Raw genomic sequence first — 14,761 nt, 5'->3', positions numbered from 1 at the left:
CACAGTGGGTCTTGAAGCACCTGGCTGGCTTGTTGGTAAAACATAAAACATGTGACTCTTGATCTCAGGATCGTGAATTCAAGCCCCACGTTGGGTGTACAGCTTACTTTAAGAAAGAAAAAAAAAGTCAGTGGGTCTGATCACAAGGGCTGCACAAAACTTGTAGAACAGTGTTAATATCCAGAGGGCCTGACTCTGGGACATGCCTGTCCTGAGGGCCTCAGGCAAGGGGCTGTGGCCCGGGCCAGCATCCTCTCCTGCACTACCTACCCAGAAAGTTCAGAATCTGCTGTTGGAAAGACACTTTGTGTGTTGTCTCCCCACATCCTTGGGGGGTGATTGCCCACTTCGTCTCACACTGGAGGAAACGGAAATGCCTAGAGCTGGGTGGGCACTGGACGTACTTGTGTCCCCCTCAGTGACCCCCAGGTCCTGCAGCTTCGCGGTGGCTCAGCCCTGGCCTTGAACTTATTTTAGGATACACTTTAACAAAATGCATTGATTGAGTGCTTAGTGTATACAGCAAAAGTGAATTGGTTACCACGGCACATATTTGGGGCATGGCTCAGGGTTAAGTCAAGCCTGTGTGTGGTTGGCAGAAGGGTCTCCAGGGACGACTGTGTCCCAGGGGACCAGTGGCTACACCTGCAGACATTTTTGGTTGTCCTGACTGGGGAATGTCCCTGGCATCTGGTGGGTGGGGGCCAGGGGTGCTGTTCAACACCCCCAAGGTGATCCAGCCCCCAATATGGGGTGTATGGTTTAAACCTGGACTGAAGGGACTGGAAAGATCAGGCCAGGATTAGCCAGAGAGCCTGGATTTTTTTTGCTGGGATCACAGGGGAAGCAGGAAGGACTCGGGACAGAGCTGAGCAGCAGGCAGTCAGATGCCAAGCCTGTGGTCACTCCGAGTCAGGGTGTCTTTCTCTCTCCTTCTCCAGATAAACGACCTGCGCTCCCAGAAGACTCCCATCGAGAGCTTGTTCATCGAAGCCACGGAGAAGTTCAGAAGCAATCTCAAAACCATGTACTCCGTCCCCGTATGTGCAGCCCCTGGCCCTGGGGAGGGCCCCTGTGGGGACCCCCGTACCCTCTCCAGGGCATCCCCCCACCGTCTCTCCATCCCACGGGGGTCACGCCTGCATCCCCGCAGAATGGGAAGATTCATGTCGGCTACAAGGACCTGATGGAGAACTACCAGATTGTCGTGAACAACCTGGCAGCCGAGCGGGGGGAGAAGGACACCAACCTGGTCCTCAACCTCTTCCAGTCACTGCTCGACGAGTTCACCCGCGGGCACACCAAGAATGACTTTGAGCCGCCCAAGGTTGGTGGTGCCGCCTTGGGGACAGTGGCGGGGGAGGGTGGCTGGAGGCACGTGTGCTCCCAGGGCCCTCACGGACTATGCCTGTGTGCTCCCTCACAGCAGAGCAAAGCTCAGAAGAAGAAGCGGAAGCAGGATCGCGCCGTGAGTATCTGTGCGCGTGCGCGCTTTGTGAAGACGCAGGTGTGAGCGTGTTTTCCCGCCCCGCCCTGGGGAACCCTGATTGTGAGCGTGAACCTCGGGCCTGAGGCGCCACAGGCTGCAGCGAGAGTGTGGAGGGGCCCCCCTCGCCACTCAGCGCCCTCCCCCGTGGCCCCCCAGGTCCAGCAGCACAACGGGCACGTGTTTGCCAGCTACCAGGTGAGCATCCCACAGTCGTGCGAGCAGTGCCTCTCGTACATCTGGCTCATGGACAAGGCCCTGCTCTGCAGCGGTGAGCGCTCCTGACCCCCCACCGTGCCCCTGATGCTCCATGACACCCCCTTGCCCCCCACCACATCCCCAGACTCCTCACTGTGCACTGGGGCCTTTACTCAAGCCACAGGATAAATATTTCTGGAACATTGCCCTGGCCATGCCTCTTCCACTTGGTCCTCCCACTGCCACCCTGGGGTAGATGCTGATTCTCAGCCCGCCCTAAGCCACCCTCCCCTCCACCCCCCACTGCGGCCCCTGCAGCCTGCCCTCCCCATGCCTACCTCCATAGTTTACCGCACGGCCTCCCTCCCAGCTTACGTGCACACAGTTCCTGCTCCCTGATCTGCCAGCGTCTCCCTAGACCCCCAGGGTCCCTCATGTGGTGACAGGCAAGGCCATTCAGCCGCAGAGGAACCCCGAGACACAGCCACAGCCCAGGCCAACCCAGCGGGCAGGAGGGTCTGGCCCTGGGCACAGTCAGGCAGATCTCCAGCCGTTGTGCGTTCCTGCCGTGATCACCTGGGGCACCTTCCCACCCAGGGCCTCCTGTCCCCTCAGTCCCTATCTGTGTCCCCCTATGTGCATCACAACTACTCAGGCAGTTGTCACCGTCCTGAGATAAGGACACTGGCCTCCCCCTTCTCTTTGGTCTCAGCTAGCTTTCTGTCTCAAGCCCCCCAAACCCCTGTTCCTGTCACACTGGCCAGGCTGAGGCCAGTAGCGGTCACCAGCTGTGAACGTCTGCCCACATGCTTTCCCTGCCTGGGAACTGGGGCAGAAGCTCCTATGTCTCAAGTTTGGAAACCAGTCAGTGGGAACCCAGGTCCCCTGAGGCACCATCTGTGACCCACCCCCCATAACCTCCTAGTGTGCAAGATGACCTGCCACAAGAAGTGTGTGCACAAGATTCAGACCTACTGTTCCTACACGTGCGGGAGCAAGGTGAGCGCCGCCCGGGGGCGGGAACTTTCCAGACCGTCTGGGGGAGGCCATCCCAAGCAATGGGAGGAGAAGACGTGGTTGATGCGAGACCAAGGTTGGGTGTCAGGTAGGAGCAGGAAGCTGATAGAAAGGACTGGTCCGGGGCAGAGCACACCCCGGTTCTGTCAAAGCCCCTTGAGGCCCCCGAGGCAGGGCTGGGCTTCATCAGTGTGCATCTTAGACCCCCAGCCCTGCCCCTCCATCCTCCCGGTGGAGGGAAGCCTCCAGCTCTGTGCACAGGGGAGACCGAGTCCCAAGCACTAGGGCTGCAGTCGGAGCAGGACTGGCTGCCCTGAGGGAGCTGGAGCTGCTCCACAGGGGAGCCCCTGCCCCTCCCCGCCCAGCAGCCAGCAAGCTCACCTCCCCAGCCAGGTGCCCCCAGCAGCCTGCGGGGTGGCAGAGGGACAGGAAGGAGGAAGCCCACCCAGGAGGCCTGAGCCCTGCCTTCTGGTGTTGCAGAGCGAGCCAGGTGCCGAGCCAGGCCACTTTGGCGTGTGCGTGGACAGCCTGACCAGCGACAAGGCCTCCGTGCCCATCGTGCTGGAGAAGCTTCTGGAACACGTGGAGATGCATGGCCTGTACACCGAAGGCCTCTACCGCAAGTCGGGTGCTGCCAACCGCACACGGGAGCTACGACAGGCCCTACAGACAGGTGGGTGTCAGGGCGGGTGAGCTTGGCGGGGGTTCTCGGGCCCCAACCTCCTGCCCACACTCACCAGCCCCCGGCCGGCCTCCCTGCAGACCCCGCGGCCGTCAAGCTGGAGAACTTCCCCATCCATGCCATCACCGGCGTGCTCAAGCAGTGGCTTCGAGAGCTGCCTGAGCCCCTCATGACTTTCGCCCAGTACGGCGACTTCCTCCGAGCCGTAGGTGAGGCCCACGGCAGCCTTGGCGAGGGTGGGCGGGCAGGTGGCCGCAGTCCCGGCTTGGAACCACGAGCGCTCGCCAGGGCCAACCGGGGAGGCCCCGCTGAGAAACCCGGGCTCAAAGCAGCTGGACTGGCGCAGGTGCCTAGCCGAGGGCAGGGCCGAGATCCCTTCATGGCCCCATACCTTGCCACATGCCCGTCCCAGCCCCTACGCAGCGGGAGGCTCCCCTGCCCCCCGGGAATGTGTCGGGGCCGGGCCTACAGGTTGCTGATGCCCTGGGCCCCCCTAGAGCTGCCGGAGAAGCAGGAGCAGCTGGCCGCCATCTACGCCGTCCTGGAGCACCTGCCCGAGGCCAACCACAACTCGCTGGAGCGGCTCATCTTCCACCTTGTGAAGCAAGTGCCCGCTGCCTGCTCCCCGGGGCGGGGCTGGGGGTCCCCATCAAGAGCCCCGGCCCAGCATGCCTCGGGTTCGGCCCCAAGACCTGAGCCTGTGCCAGGAGGGTCTGGGGGAGACCCAGGCTCTCCTGTGGCGATCCCTCTCCGCCCATCCCAGCTCCAGGGGATGACCGCCCCTTCCCCACCCTGGGGCTCCGGCCCCGGGTTTGGGGGCTCCGTGGCCACCCCTAACTGCCGCTCATCATGCAGGGTGGCCTTGCTTGAGGATGTGAACCGCATGTCGCCCAGCGCTCTAGCCATCATCTTCGCCCCCTGCCTCCTGCGCTGCCCTGACAACTCAGACCCGCTGACCAGCATGAAGGACGTCCTCAAGGTCACCACGTGAGTGCTAGTGCCACCCCCAACCCCGACCCCGCCATGCTGCGTCTGCTCCAGCAGCTAGGGCATCCCTCCCAAGTGTTTCTGAGGCTAAAGAAAACAAGAGAAAAGGAAAATGACCCCCTCTCCAGTGGCAAGCCGAGGGGCAGATCAGGGAGCCTGATGTCCTTGGCCTCTGGCAGCAGCAAGGGTTGTCAGGAAAGCAGCAGCTGTCAGGGAAGTGGGGAGACACGGTCTTTCCTGACCCCTGTACCATCTTCAGAAGTTTTCAGAGTTCTTCAAAAGAACTCGGAGGTCGTCAGACCTCAGTGACTAAGAAGACACTGTTTAGGCCTCAGGCTGTAAAAATAAGAACCTGCCACTCTAGGTGGCTTTCCTGTGGCCCTGACACACCTGGGTGGCTGTGGGGTGTTGAAAGATTCGCTTCCAGCCTCTTCTAGCACCTTCTTTGCTCCCTTTCTCCTTGCGGGGTTGTGATGATGGAAAACCCTGAGTTGTGCCTGCCTCTCGCCCGCCACACTTACTGCTCACAGCGCACCTTCCAGAGCTCCAGGGGCAGGTCGTCTGCAGCCTCTGAGACACATCACCCAGCCTACCTGTTCTTCACACTTCCGTGTTGCCCCGCCCTGCAGGGGGACTGTGTGGGGCTGGCTTACTCTGGCCCATAGTGCTTGTGCTTCCTCCTTCAAACCGGGAGGCCTGTTGAGACAGGGCCTCAGGCTCAGAAAGGTGGAGTGAGCCACATGATGTCACACAGTATGCCGCCACAGGAGATGGGAGCCACAGCCCACGCTGTGTCCGTGGCCTTGCCTGGGCCCTGGGTCTCCATCTCGCGCCCCCATGCCCCAGGCTCCAGCCAGTGCCTCTCCAGACGCCAGGCCCTGACACTGGCCATCCTGCAGGTGGTAACTGAGTCCCTTTCTCCTGCAGCTGTGTGGAGATGCTCATCAAGGAACAGATGAGGAAGTACAAGGTGAAGATGGAGGAGATCAACCAGCTAGAAGCTGCAGAGAGCATTGCCTTCCGTCGTCTCTCCCTCCTGAGACAGAACGCTGTGAGCACGCTGGCCTTGGGTGCGGGGTGGGGTCTCACCTGGCTACCCCTTGCACGCCCTGTACACCCTAGGCCCCATGCCACCTGGCCAGGGGCCTCTTGGGAGCACGGTTGGGGGCCCGTTCCCCCACATCGGCTGAATGACCACCTTCCTCATTCAGCCTCCTGCCGACTGCCCTTCAAAGGGCAGCAGGGGACCGGTCATCCACTCGGGGACGGTTCGGGTCTTCCTCTGGCCTCTGCTACAGGGAAGAGTCTCCACCATAGAAGTGGCCCCACAGTGGGGATGGGGACTTAGCAGGGCAAGTCCTGGGCTCCCACGGGAGGATCCTGTCCTTGTCCCCGCAGTCCGATGTGGCTCAGTGCCCGTGTGGCGGTTGTGGCCCTGTGTGGTCACCCTCTGTTCGTCTCTTCCCCAGCCATGGCCTCTCAAACTGGGGTTCTCGTCTCCCTATGAGGGGGTCCTGGTATGTACACTTTCCACGGGCCCTCCCTGCATGTCTCCGGGCGCGGTGCATGCTGGGTTCCCCTCGTGCCCGTGGTCTCGTGGGGTAGACCGAGCATGTCCTAACCTCCCGGAAGTGCATGCTGGGGGAGGACCACTGCCTGCTGACCACCTGCACTGAGGACAACTAATCAGCCGAGCACCAGCCACTCTGTCCCCACGGGATCCACATGAGAACTAACCTCCTCTCCCCAAGCTGTTGACCCTCCCCAATGCCAGACCAGGCCCACCCCCCCAGAGGGGCCAGCCACACCTGCCACTTCTCTGTCGTAGAACAAGAGCCCCAAGGCCCGGGCGAGCAGTGGCGGCGGCCCAGAGGAGCTGGGGGTGCTGCCAGAAGAGGAGGTGCCCGGCGGCGACGAGGACCGCGAGAAGGAGATCCTCATTGAGCGGATCCAGTCCATCAAGGAGGAGAAGCAAGTGTCTCCGTCCCCTTCCTGTCCTTGGCGCTGCCATCGGGCCCTCCTCCCCAAGCCCGTTGGCATAGCCACCCTGGCTGTTAGAGGAGGCTGACCGGCTCGGCTCATTCCCACCACCTAGCACTTCCCTCACGGGGGGCTGCTGCCCTAAAACGCAGCCTAGGGCTGTTTAAACCCCCTGCTTGACCCCCAGGAGCCATGGTGGTCCACAGGGGGAAAGCGGGGGCAGCAGAGGGGTCATGCCCAAACTTTGTCTTGAAGTTGGTTTTAGCTAGGATGACCAATTAACCTGTCACTCAATCAAGATGTGAGTGTGCACAGGGATGCCATTAACATGATGCCAGGAGGACAGGTGTGACCTGGGCCACTTGGCCTCCCTAGTCCGAAGAACAGGGTAGAGCGCTCCGGGTAGAGGGCCCAACACTTGCAAAGGCCCTGAGGCAGGAGCCTATCAGTGGCTCAGTATAGGGCCAGGTGGCTGGCTTCCCTCAGCAGGCTGACCCAGCCCTCCCTGGACTTTCTCTGGACCAGGAGTGATTTGGGGATGGCTGCTGGGGGCGCTGAGGGCAAGGGCTCCCATCCAGGAAGAGGAAGGCCCATTCTGTCCCCTGCTGGCCTGGCACCCTTGTTGGGAGATCTTTCATCCTGGGAACAGCCTTGGACACCATGACCCCCTTCTCTGCAACCCCCCTACAGGGAGGACATCACGTACCGGCTTCCGGAGCTGGACCCTCGGGGCTCCGATGAAGAAAACCTGGACTCGGAAACATCGGCCAGCACGGAGAGCCTGTTGGAAGAACGGGCCGGGCGGGGGGCCTCAGAAGGTCAGTATTAAGGCAGCGTCTGCTTCTGTCCTTCCCGTGTCCACCGCCGGCAGGCCCTGGGGCAAGGGTCCATCTTCAAGCCCCGAAGCTGCAGTAACCCTGCCGTCTGTCTCTCAAAAGGGCCCCCCGCGCCTGTTCTCCCCAGCCCCGGCGCGCCCGCCCTGAGCCCCCTCCCCGTGGCAGCCGCCCCTCCACGACGAAGGCCGTCGTCCTTCGTGACGGTCAGAGTGAAGACCCCCCGGCGGACCCCCATCATGCCCACCACCAACATCAAGCTCCCACCCGGCCTGCCCTCCCACCTCCCCGGCCGGGCACCGGGTGCCCCAGAGGCTGCTGCCCCCGTGAGGCGCCGAGAGCCGCCCGCCCGCCGCCCGGACCAGGTACACTCGGTGTATGTCACACCCAGCACTCTCCTGCCCGTGCTGGGCACGCGGGAGCCCCCGGACGAGGACGACCGGCCTCCTGGGGCCAAGCGGAGGTACTCAGATCCCCCGACCTACTGCCTGCCCCCCACCTCGGGCCAGGCCAATGGCTGAGGGCCCCCAGAGCCAGAGTCCCCGCGAGTCCCAGCCTGAGCTGGGCACCAAGCTGCAGAGCCTGCGTTTGGCTGAGAAGGATCCCGAACGAGAAGCTCCAAGACAATGTGAGGTGGGCACTAGCCCCACGTGCAGAGGCCAAGCAGGGAGAGGCCAGCCAAGGCCTGGCCGCCCTTGCTGAGCCCCCAACACTGCACAGACGCACCCACCCAGAGCACCAAATCACGGTGGGTGGCCTGGCATCTCCCACCTCCCTTTTTGTTTTATATGGTAACTGTTTCTTTGTGCGTGGTTTACATAACTTTAAACTGTAACAGCCTTAACAAGAGACCAAATTGTTTTTTATACATGTATGTACAAACTTTTATATTAACGCCCTTCCTCTCCCTTATAACCTGGACTTGAGTCTTCAGAGCAAAGCCTGCATGGCCAGTGCATGTCGGGGCCTCAGACCTGCACTGAGGACGGCCCGGGGCCCGCAGTCTGAGGCCTGGGGCCTTGCATGGGGGATTTGGACCCAGGGGGCCCCTGACAGCCCCAGGCGTGTCTCGGATGCATCCTCCGTCCCGCATCTGAAGGAGTGTCGGAGCCTCGGTGGGGATCAAGGCTGGTGGCTGGAGTCAGGACACAAGGTGGCCAGCAGCCTCCACCTGCAGCACCACAGACCTCACATCCCGGGGAGACGTGAATGTGGCCGTCACTCTTCTGTCTGCCAAGCCCCAGACTCAGGAGGCCAGAGGAGGCAACCCTCGGCACACTGTCCTCTCCACGTGGCCAACAGGAGCCGTGACTCAGGACCACTCACAAGCAGGGAGGGCAAGGCCTGGGGCTGGACATTCCTGCTGGTCAACGGGGGCAGGCTGGGGATCTCCGGAGCTGGGCTCCCCCCACCCCCAGGCTTGGCTCACTCCCCAGACACACGGCCACGGGTGTGGGACGAGAGGTGCCCCAGGTGCTCCACAAGCCGTGCAAAAATAAAAAGTGCCTGAAAGGTGTGTGTATGCAAGTCCTGCTCGGACTGGGTTCAGAGTCCGTCAGAGGAGGAGGAGCTGGCTGGTGGCGGTCCACCCTGTGATCTCGGGCAAGAGCGGTGCAGGGCGGGGGGCTGTGCCCCTGGACTGGGAGGACCTGCCTTGATCTTCCAGGCAATGCTGCTGTTGGAATTTCGCATGGAGTCCTCACTTGAGGGGTGCGCCTGCTGCAGGTGCTTGTTATTGATCTGGAAATGGAGGGGGGAGGTTTGGCAAAGAGCCTCTTGTCCTGAGCTGCTCCTGTTGCCATTTCAGCACCCAGCTTCTCCCCAAAGCTAGGGCTTAAATGTCAGCTACATAGGCCATCTCCCTGTGAAGGGATCAGTTCCTGGTGGGCCCATTAGGGCCCAAAGCCACACACCTCCAACTATCCCCTCTCGGACCAGCTCCCAGGCTGCAATCAGATGGGCAGTTGCGGGAACCTGCTGGCAGGCAGGGCCCATGGGGCAGGGGTTGGGGGGCAAGGAAGAACCCAAGTCCAGATGACACATGAGAGAGAGCTGGGAGACTTCTCCAAGGCCACACGTTTGGGATGGAGTAGGGCTGGGATTTGGAGCCTGCCCCATCTGCCTCCAGTGACCCCCCTTCATCCACCCTGAGTTTAGTCTCCTACATAGTGTTTTGCGAGGACACCAGGCCCATGTGGGACCAGGACACAGGTGACACGAAGGGTAGGAAGATGGATGAGTGCTGCAAGCCAGGCTTCAGTCCCTCTGAAGCTCCAATCCTTACCCTGTCCTCTGCAAGCATAGGGGTCAGGGGAGGTTGCAGGATGGGCCTCATCTGCCTGGGGACTTGGGGGGCGAGGGATTCTCTCCAAGAAGGTCTGGGCGTTAGGGGTGACCCTGCCCCACCTCTCACCCCCAGAGCTAGCTAATATCCGCCCCCCTCCCACAGGCAGGTTTTGTCATACCACCCGTTTCCCAAAGAAGGGACGACCCAAAAAAGTTAAAACTTCCTTAGGGCCACTGCGGGGGTGGCGGAATCAGACCCGGAAGCTCATAAACACAAACTCTGGATGGGCCCCTAAGCCTTGGGATTCCTTAGTGCCGGGCCCGTACCCCGGGAAGAACCGGGGGAGGCTGCCTGAATACGGAAGAGCACCATGGGAAGAACCCAAGAAAAAGCGGGTGCAGGGGAATTTTGAGCAGGAGGAAAGGAATAAGGCGAGGACCTATTGCTCACGGCCTTGACACCGTAGGACCGGTCCTTTTAACCCTTCCGGAAGGGTTAAGACGTTTAAGGGGAAAACGCGATTCCGCCCTGAGTAACACAGACAGGACTGTGCCTCTCCCTGAAACAAAACCTTAGCTCCGCCCCAAAGATGCAATAGTGAAAGAGGCGGACGCGCCCGGAAGAAGCCCAAACGAGGGCACTTCCGCCCTTTTCCAAGATGGCGCCAGCGGAAGGGGCAGGATACCGCCGAGAGATGATGGCAGCGTCTAGGCTGGAGCTGAACCTGGTGCGGTTGCTGTGCCGCTGCGAGGCGATGGCAGCGGAGAAGCGGGACCCGGAAGAGTGGCGTCTGGAGAAGGTGAGGGAAATCTGCACTGTCAAGCAGAGCCCGACTCCCGGACTGCGGCTTCCGCAGCTAGCGGCCACCGGGCCCTACTCCCCAGACCCAACGGCCGTTCTTGACCACGCCCCTTCCGGCCGGTTCCGCCACGTTCACCTGCAGCTCCCGCCCCATTCCCTCGAGTTCAACTAGCTCCGCCTCCCTGGCACGTGGCTCCTCCCCTTTCAGCCCAGGGAGGGCCCCCCCCCGGTCCCTCCCCGTCCTGGCTCCGCCCCCTGCTGGCTCCGACGCCCCCCACTCCTTACCCTCACCCCCACTTCGAACAGGGCAGGGAGGAGAGGGCTTGGCAGACCAGGCTTACATCCCTGCTTTCTCTCCCCAGTACGTGGGAGCCCTCGAGGACATGCTGCAGGCCCTGAAAGCCCAGCCAAGGTGAGTGCTAGTGGCTACAGGGGCTCCAAATCTGGGATGGGCCAGGACCGGCTCCTGATGGGGAATCCCTGGACGCCAGCCCTTGCTGAGACCCTTCCTGGAACTAGGGACGGTGGACAGGTTTTCTTTTTCTCTTGTCGCCTTCCAGCAAACCAGCCTCTGAGGTGATCAATGAATATTCCCGCAAGGTAGATTTCCTGAAGGGGATGCTGCAGGCAGAGAAGCTGGTGAGCCTGGATGCTCTACTTCCTCAGCCCTCATAGCGCTCACCTGCCCAGGACCTGCCCCTGTGGTGACCCCTTCTCCCTCTTCTGCAGACCTCCGCCTCAGAGAAGGCACTCGCCAACCAGTTTCTGGCCCCCGGCCGTGTACCAACCACAGCCCGGGAGCGGGTACCCGCCACAAAGACGGTGCACCTGCAGTCGCGGGCTCGGTACACCAGCGAAATGAGGAGTGAGCTGCTAGGCACGGTAGGGCTTCCTCCCTGGGTCCTGGGAACCCTTTGGTTAGGGACAGTTTCGTGCCTGGGTGTAGCCGGAACAACAAATGGTGGCTGGTGCAGGGACCTTAGGGGGCCCAACAGCCTCTGCCCTGGGCCGGCAGTCTGCTTCCTGACAAGCCAAGCCGGGATTTTTCTAGATGTGTAGGAGTTTGGTCTAAGGCAAAAATGGTACCTATCTAGTTAAGCCCCAGAGTTGGCCCAAAGCAACAGAGACAAGTTTGACACAGATAGATGACTTTATCTCGTCTTGCCACAGATAAACGAGTTTTTCCATTTGTAAAATGCAACAGCAAGTGTCTTCTTAAGCATTTTATGTGGATCATAATCAAAGTATGAAAAAACTGAGGTCCAGAGGTCATTCATGGGATTTTCCCGGGGCACCAAATGAGTGGTGGGGGGATGTTCTGAGAGCTGAAAGGGCAGTTTTGGGGGAGGACAGGTAGGTGACTTCATGCCTCTCTCTTTTTCCCATAGGACTCTGCTGGAGGTGAGCTGCCCTAAAGAAAATAGGACTTGATGCTTACTCGTTGTGCTGCCTCACATTCCTCACCTGGCTCCCCAAAGGTCTCCCACAGCCCAGGGAGCATAGCCTCAGGGGCAGTCACTTAGTTATACCTGATGGGGGTACCAGGACAGAGGAGCTGCGCCCCAGAGAAAATAAAGCTGGATACTCCCAGGCCACAGGGCCAAGGTTAGACCAGCAGAAGGGACCTGGAGCCTGGGGGAACCCAGGTAGGGGTAAGGGAAAACTTCTTAAAAGAGAGGGCTTTTGAGCTAGGGCTTTGAAGCATGATCAGGAGCTCACCAGCGGCAGACTGGACAAGAAATGGCATTATGAGTAGCAGACACATCACAGGCACTGAATGATCAGGAAGCCGGGAAAATAGGAAACCAATCTTCTCCTTCCTGCTTGGTATTTTTCGCTTCCAGAGCCCCAGCTGGATGTGAGGAAGAGAGTGTAAGTGTCTTCAGCCCTTGGGTAGCACTGGGGGGTGGGGGTGGGGCCGGGTGGAGGGAGGAATCTAGGGCCACTATAGCACCCACCACAAGGGCCCCCACAAGCCTCTGAACCACTGATCAGAAGCCCCTTCTGCGGCTGCTCTTCCTAAACGCCAAAGCAAAAAAGGGGAAATGGAGCCCCAGGGAGGGCAGCAGCTAGAGCCATACTCTCTGGGTTGCTTGGGAACATGTTGGTCTCTTACCCTCCCCCACTCCATCTCATGCCTCCCGTCCACCCACGTGTGAGGTCAGCGGGGTGACAGGGCCCAGACCAGGGGATGAGAAGCAGTCGGCAGCCGAGCTGGACCTTGTCCTGCAGCGACATCAGAACCTCCAGGAGAAGCTGGCAGAAGAGATGCTAGGCCTGGCCCGAAGCCTCAAGACCAACACGCTGGCTGCTCAGAGTGTCATCAAGAAGGACAACCAGGTGGGAGGGCGGTCTTCCCCGGACATCAGAAAAGGCTTCCTGGCCCAGGGGCATTGTGGCCAGGGCTTTGCTGCATGACAGAAGTTGGACAGGGGCGCCTGGGTGGCTCAGTGGGTTAAGCCTCTGCCTTCAGCTCAGGTCATGATCTCAGGGTCCTGGGATCGAGCCCCGCATCAGGCTCTCTGCTCAGCGGGGAGCCTGCTTCCCCCACCTCTCTCAGCCTGCCTTTCTGCCTACTTGTGATCTCTGTCTGTCAAATAAATAAATAAAATATTTAAAAAAAAAAAATAGAAGTTGGACAGAAGGCAGAGGTGGAATTCCCAGCCGAGGGCACAGTACCAGCCAGGGCCTAGAGAGTCCACTTGCCCCCAGGTGGCAGGGAGAGGCCACACTCTGTTGACACTCCCTGCCTCCCCCACAGACCCTGTCGCACTCCCTCAAGATGGCCGACCAGAACCTGGAGAAGCTGAAGACCGAGTCGGAGCGGCTGGAGCAGCACACACAGAAGTCCGTCAACTGGCTGCTCTGGGCCATGCTTATTGTCGTCTGCTTCATCTTCATCAGCATGATCCTCTTCATCCGCATCATGCCCAAACTCAAATAAAGGCCTGTCCCGGCCCATGCGGGCTGTCTTCTGTCTGCTCCCCCGCCGTGTCCAGGGGCATCCTTCGGGGCGGGCAACAACACAGGAGGGTCTTTGGACGTTCCTGAGAGCAGAAGAGGAAGCTCAGTCTAGGTGGGGCAGTGGGGCAGTGACCCAGCGAACTCCCCCCCCACCTGGATTCCTCTGCCCCGGTTCCCACCCCACATGGGGAAAGGCCAGGGCCCAAGAAGCCACAGGAGGCCCCAGGCCGGTAGAATCAGAGCCAAACACAGAACCTTCAGCCCTGTGCTGTTGGGGTGCGGCTAGAGGGTGGGCGGAGAAATGCGGTTATGTTTGGAGGTCAGCCTGGAGGAGGGAGCATCAGGGCTGGGCCTTCCTTGAGACTGAAGGTGACAGTTCAGAGGTGGGACTTAGTACAGCTGCCACCTGAGCTCTCAGGAAACTAGAGGCTTCACCAAGTCATTCAACAAACATGTGAGGGTCTGTGGAAACTCTGCCCTGCCAAGCTCATAGCCTGATCATTTCAGATGAGAACTGAGTGGGCACTACTCCCGAGGTGGGACCCTGGAAGAGGTCCTAGAGTGGGAGTCCTGGGAGAACCACTGGTCCTGGGCTCTGCTCACCCTCACTCCAGATGATGAAGGTGAAGCCTATGAAAGGGGGGTGACCAAGGGAGTTCAGTGAAGGAGGCTGGGCAGGTGACAGGAGCACAAGGGTGTCCCAGACCCATGGGAGTGTGAGTGGGCAATACCGGGACCCCTGTCAACATTGGTGTAGAAACACCAAGTATCTTTATACCAAGTATCACCAAAATCTTTATTTTTTAAAAGATTTTATTTATTTATTTGACAGAAACCACAAGTAGACAGAGAGGCAGGCAGGGGTGGAGGGGAAGCAGGCTCCCTGCTGAGCAGAGAGCCTGATTGGGGGCTTGATCCCAGGACCCCAAGATCCTGATCCAAGCCTATGGCAGAGGCTTAACCCACTGAGCCACCCAGGCACCCAAGTAAAGCTTCTTATAAGCTCTAATGGCAACCTTTAATAGGTCTTAAGGGCATCCCGCTGGTTCAGTCAGTACAGATGCAACTTTTGATCTCAGGGATGTAAGTCCAAACCCCACTTTGGGTGTAGAAATTACTAAAAATCTTTGAAGAAAAAAGTAGATCTTAACAAGGCTCACTCACACTTAAGATGCAGAGATGGTTCAATAGGAAAGTTTTTTTTTTTATATTTTTATTTATTTATTTGAGAAAGACGGAGAGAGCATGACAGCGGGGAAGGTCAGAGGGAGAAGCAGACTCTCTGCAGAGCAGGGATCCCGATGCGGAACTCGATTCTGGGACTCCAGGATCATGAACTGAACCAAAGGCAGTCGCTTAACCCACTGAGCCACCCAGGCGCCCAGGAAGTTTGTTAATAGCCACATTAATGCATCAGGAAAGAAAATCATAGGGTGAAATGGTACATTGTACTGTTCAAAAATCTATCACTCAACATCTCAATAAACAATAAGCAAGATAGATATTTTCCTCACTTAACTGCAAAA

General features: G+C 59.6%; 2 protein-coding genes across 11 annotated transcripts in view; both read left to right on the top strand.

Moving 5' to 3' along the window:
• MYO9B (myosin IXB) overlaps nucleotides 1-8,710 on the top strand; it is an 84,903-nt gene extending 76,193 nt beyond the window's left edge. For 6 of the 10 annotated variants that reach the window (XM_013060547.2, XM_013060552.2, XM_013060548.2 and 3 more), the window contains 14 exons: nucleotides 942-1,040; nucleotides 1,154-1,327; nucleotides 1,427-1,468; nucleotides 1,646-1,757; nucleotides 2,610-2,683; nucleotides 3,182-3,374; nucleotides 3,464-3,592; nucleotides 3,881-3,986; nucleotides 4,239-4,370; nucleotides 5,298-5,421; nucleotides 5,840-5,887; nucleotides 6,199-6,341; nucleotides 7,041-7,168; nucleotides 7,289-8,710. In XM_013060547.2, coding sequence (XP_012916001.1) covers nucleotides 942-1,040; nucleotides 1,154-1,327; nucleotides 1,427-1,468; nucleotides 1,646-1,757; nucleotides 2,610-2,683; nucleotides 3,182-3,374; nucleotides 3,464-3,592; nucleotides 3,881-3,986; nucleotides 4,239-4,370; nucleotides 5,298-5,421; nucleotides 5,840-5,887; nucleotides 6,199-6,341; nucleotides 7,041-7,168; nucleotides 7,289-7,704 — 1,920 coding nt within the window. In that variant the 3' untranslated portion in view covers nucleotides 7,705-8,710. The remainder of the gene's footprint in view (nucleotides 1-941; nucleotides 1,041-1,153; nucleotides 1,328-1,426; nucleotides 1,469-1,645; nucleotides 1,758-2,609; nucleotides 2,684-3,181; nucleotides 3,375-3,463; nucleotides 3,593-3,880; nucleotides 3,987-4,238; nucleotides 4,371-5,297; nucleotides 5,422-5,839; nucleotides 5,888-6,198; nucleotides 6,342-7,040; nucleotides 7,169-7,288) is intronic. The other 4 variants (XM_045082062.1, XM_045082045.1, XM_013060549.2 and 1 more) reach the window with 3 other exon arrangements.
• A 1,392-nt stretch (nucleotides 8,711-10,102) lies between these two features.
• Nucleotides 10,103-13,232, top strand: USE1 (unconventional SNARE in the ER 1). Its single transcript, XM_004761058.3, has 8 exons — nucleotides 10,103-10,269; nucleotides 10,634-10,683; nucleotides 10,832-10,910; nucleotides 11,001-11,153; nucleotides 11,660-11,672; nucleotides 12,116-12,143; nucleotides 12,437-12,611; nucleotides 13,033-13,232. The coding sequence occupies exons 1-8, from the start codon at nucleotides 10,129-10,131 to the stop codon at nucleotides 13,213-13,215; spliced, it is 822 nt and encodes a 273-aa protein (XP_004761115.1). The 5' UTR covers nucleotides 10,103-10,128; the 3' UTR covers nucleotides 13,216-13,232.
• Nucleotides 13,233-14,761: the final 1,529 nt, after the last annotated feature.

The sequence above is a fragment of the Mustela putorius genome, unplaced genomic scaffold (genome assembly GCF_011764305.1).
Source record: "Mustela putorius furo isolate JIRA1106 unplaced genomic scaffold, ASM1176430v1.1 tig00000095_pilon_pilon_pilon, whole genome shotgun sequence".
Taxonomy (NCBI): domain Eukaryota; kingdom Metazoa; phylum Chordata; class Mammalia; order Carnivora; family Mustelidae; genus Mustela; species Mustela putorius.
This window is presented reverse-complemented; position numbering and strand designations above follow the sequence as displayed.

Excerpts from the sequence above, each read along its gene's own strand:
- USE1 (XM_004761058.3), top strand. The coding sequence starts at position 10,129 with ATGGCGCCAGCGGAAGGGGCAGGATACCGCCGAGAGATGATGGCAGCG. Across the intron at positions 10,270-10,633 it reads AAGAGTGGCGTCTGGAGAAG|TACGTGGGAGCCCTCGAGGA; the intron begins GTGAGGGAAATC and ends TTCTCTCCCCAG. Across the intron at positions 10,684-10,831 it reads GCCCTGAAAGCCCAGCCAAG|CAAACCAGCCTCTGAGGTGA; the intron begins GTGAGTGCTAGT and ends GTCGCCTTCCAG.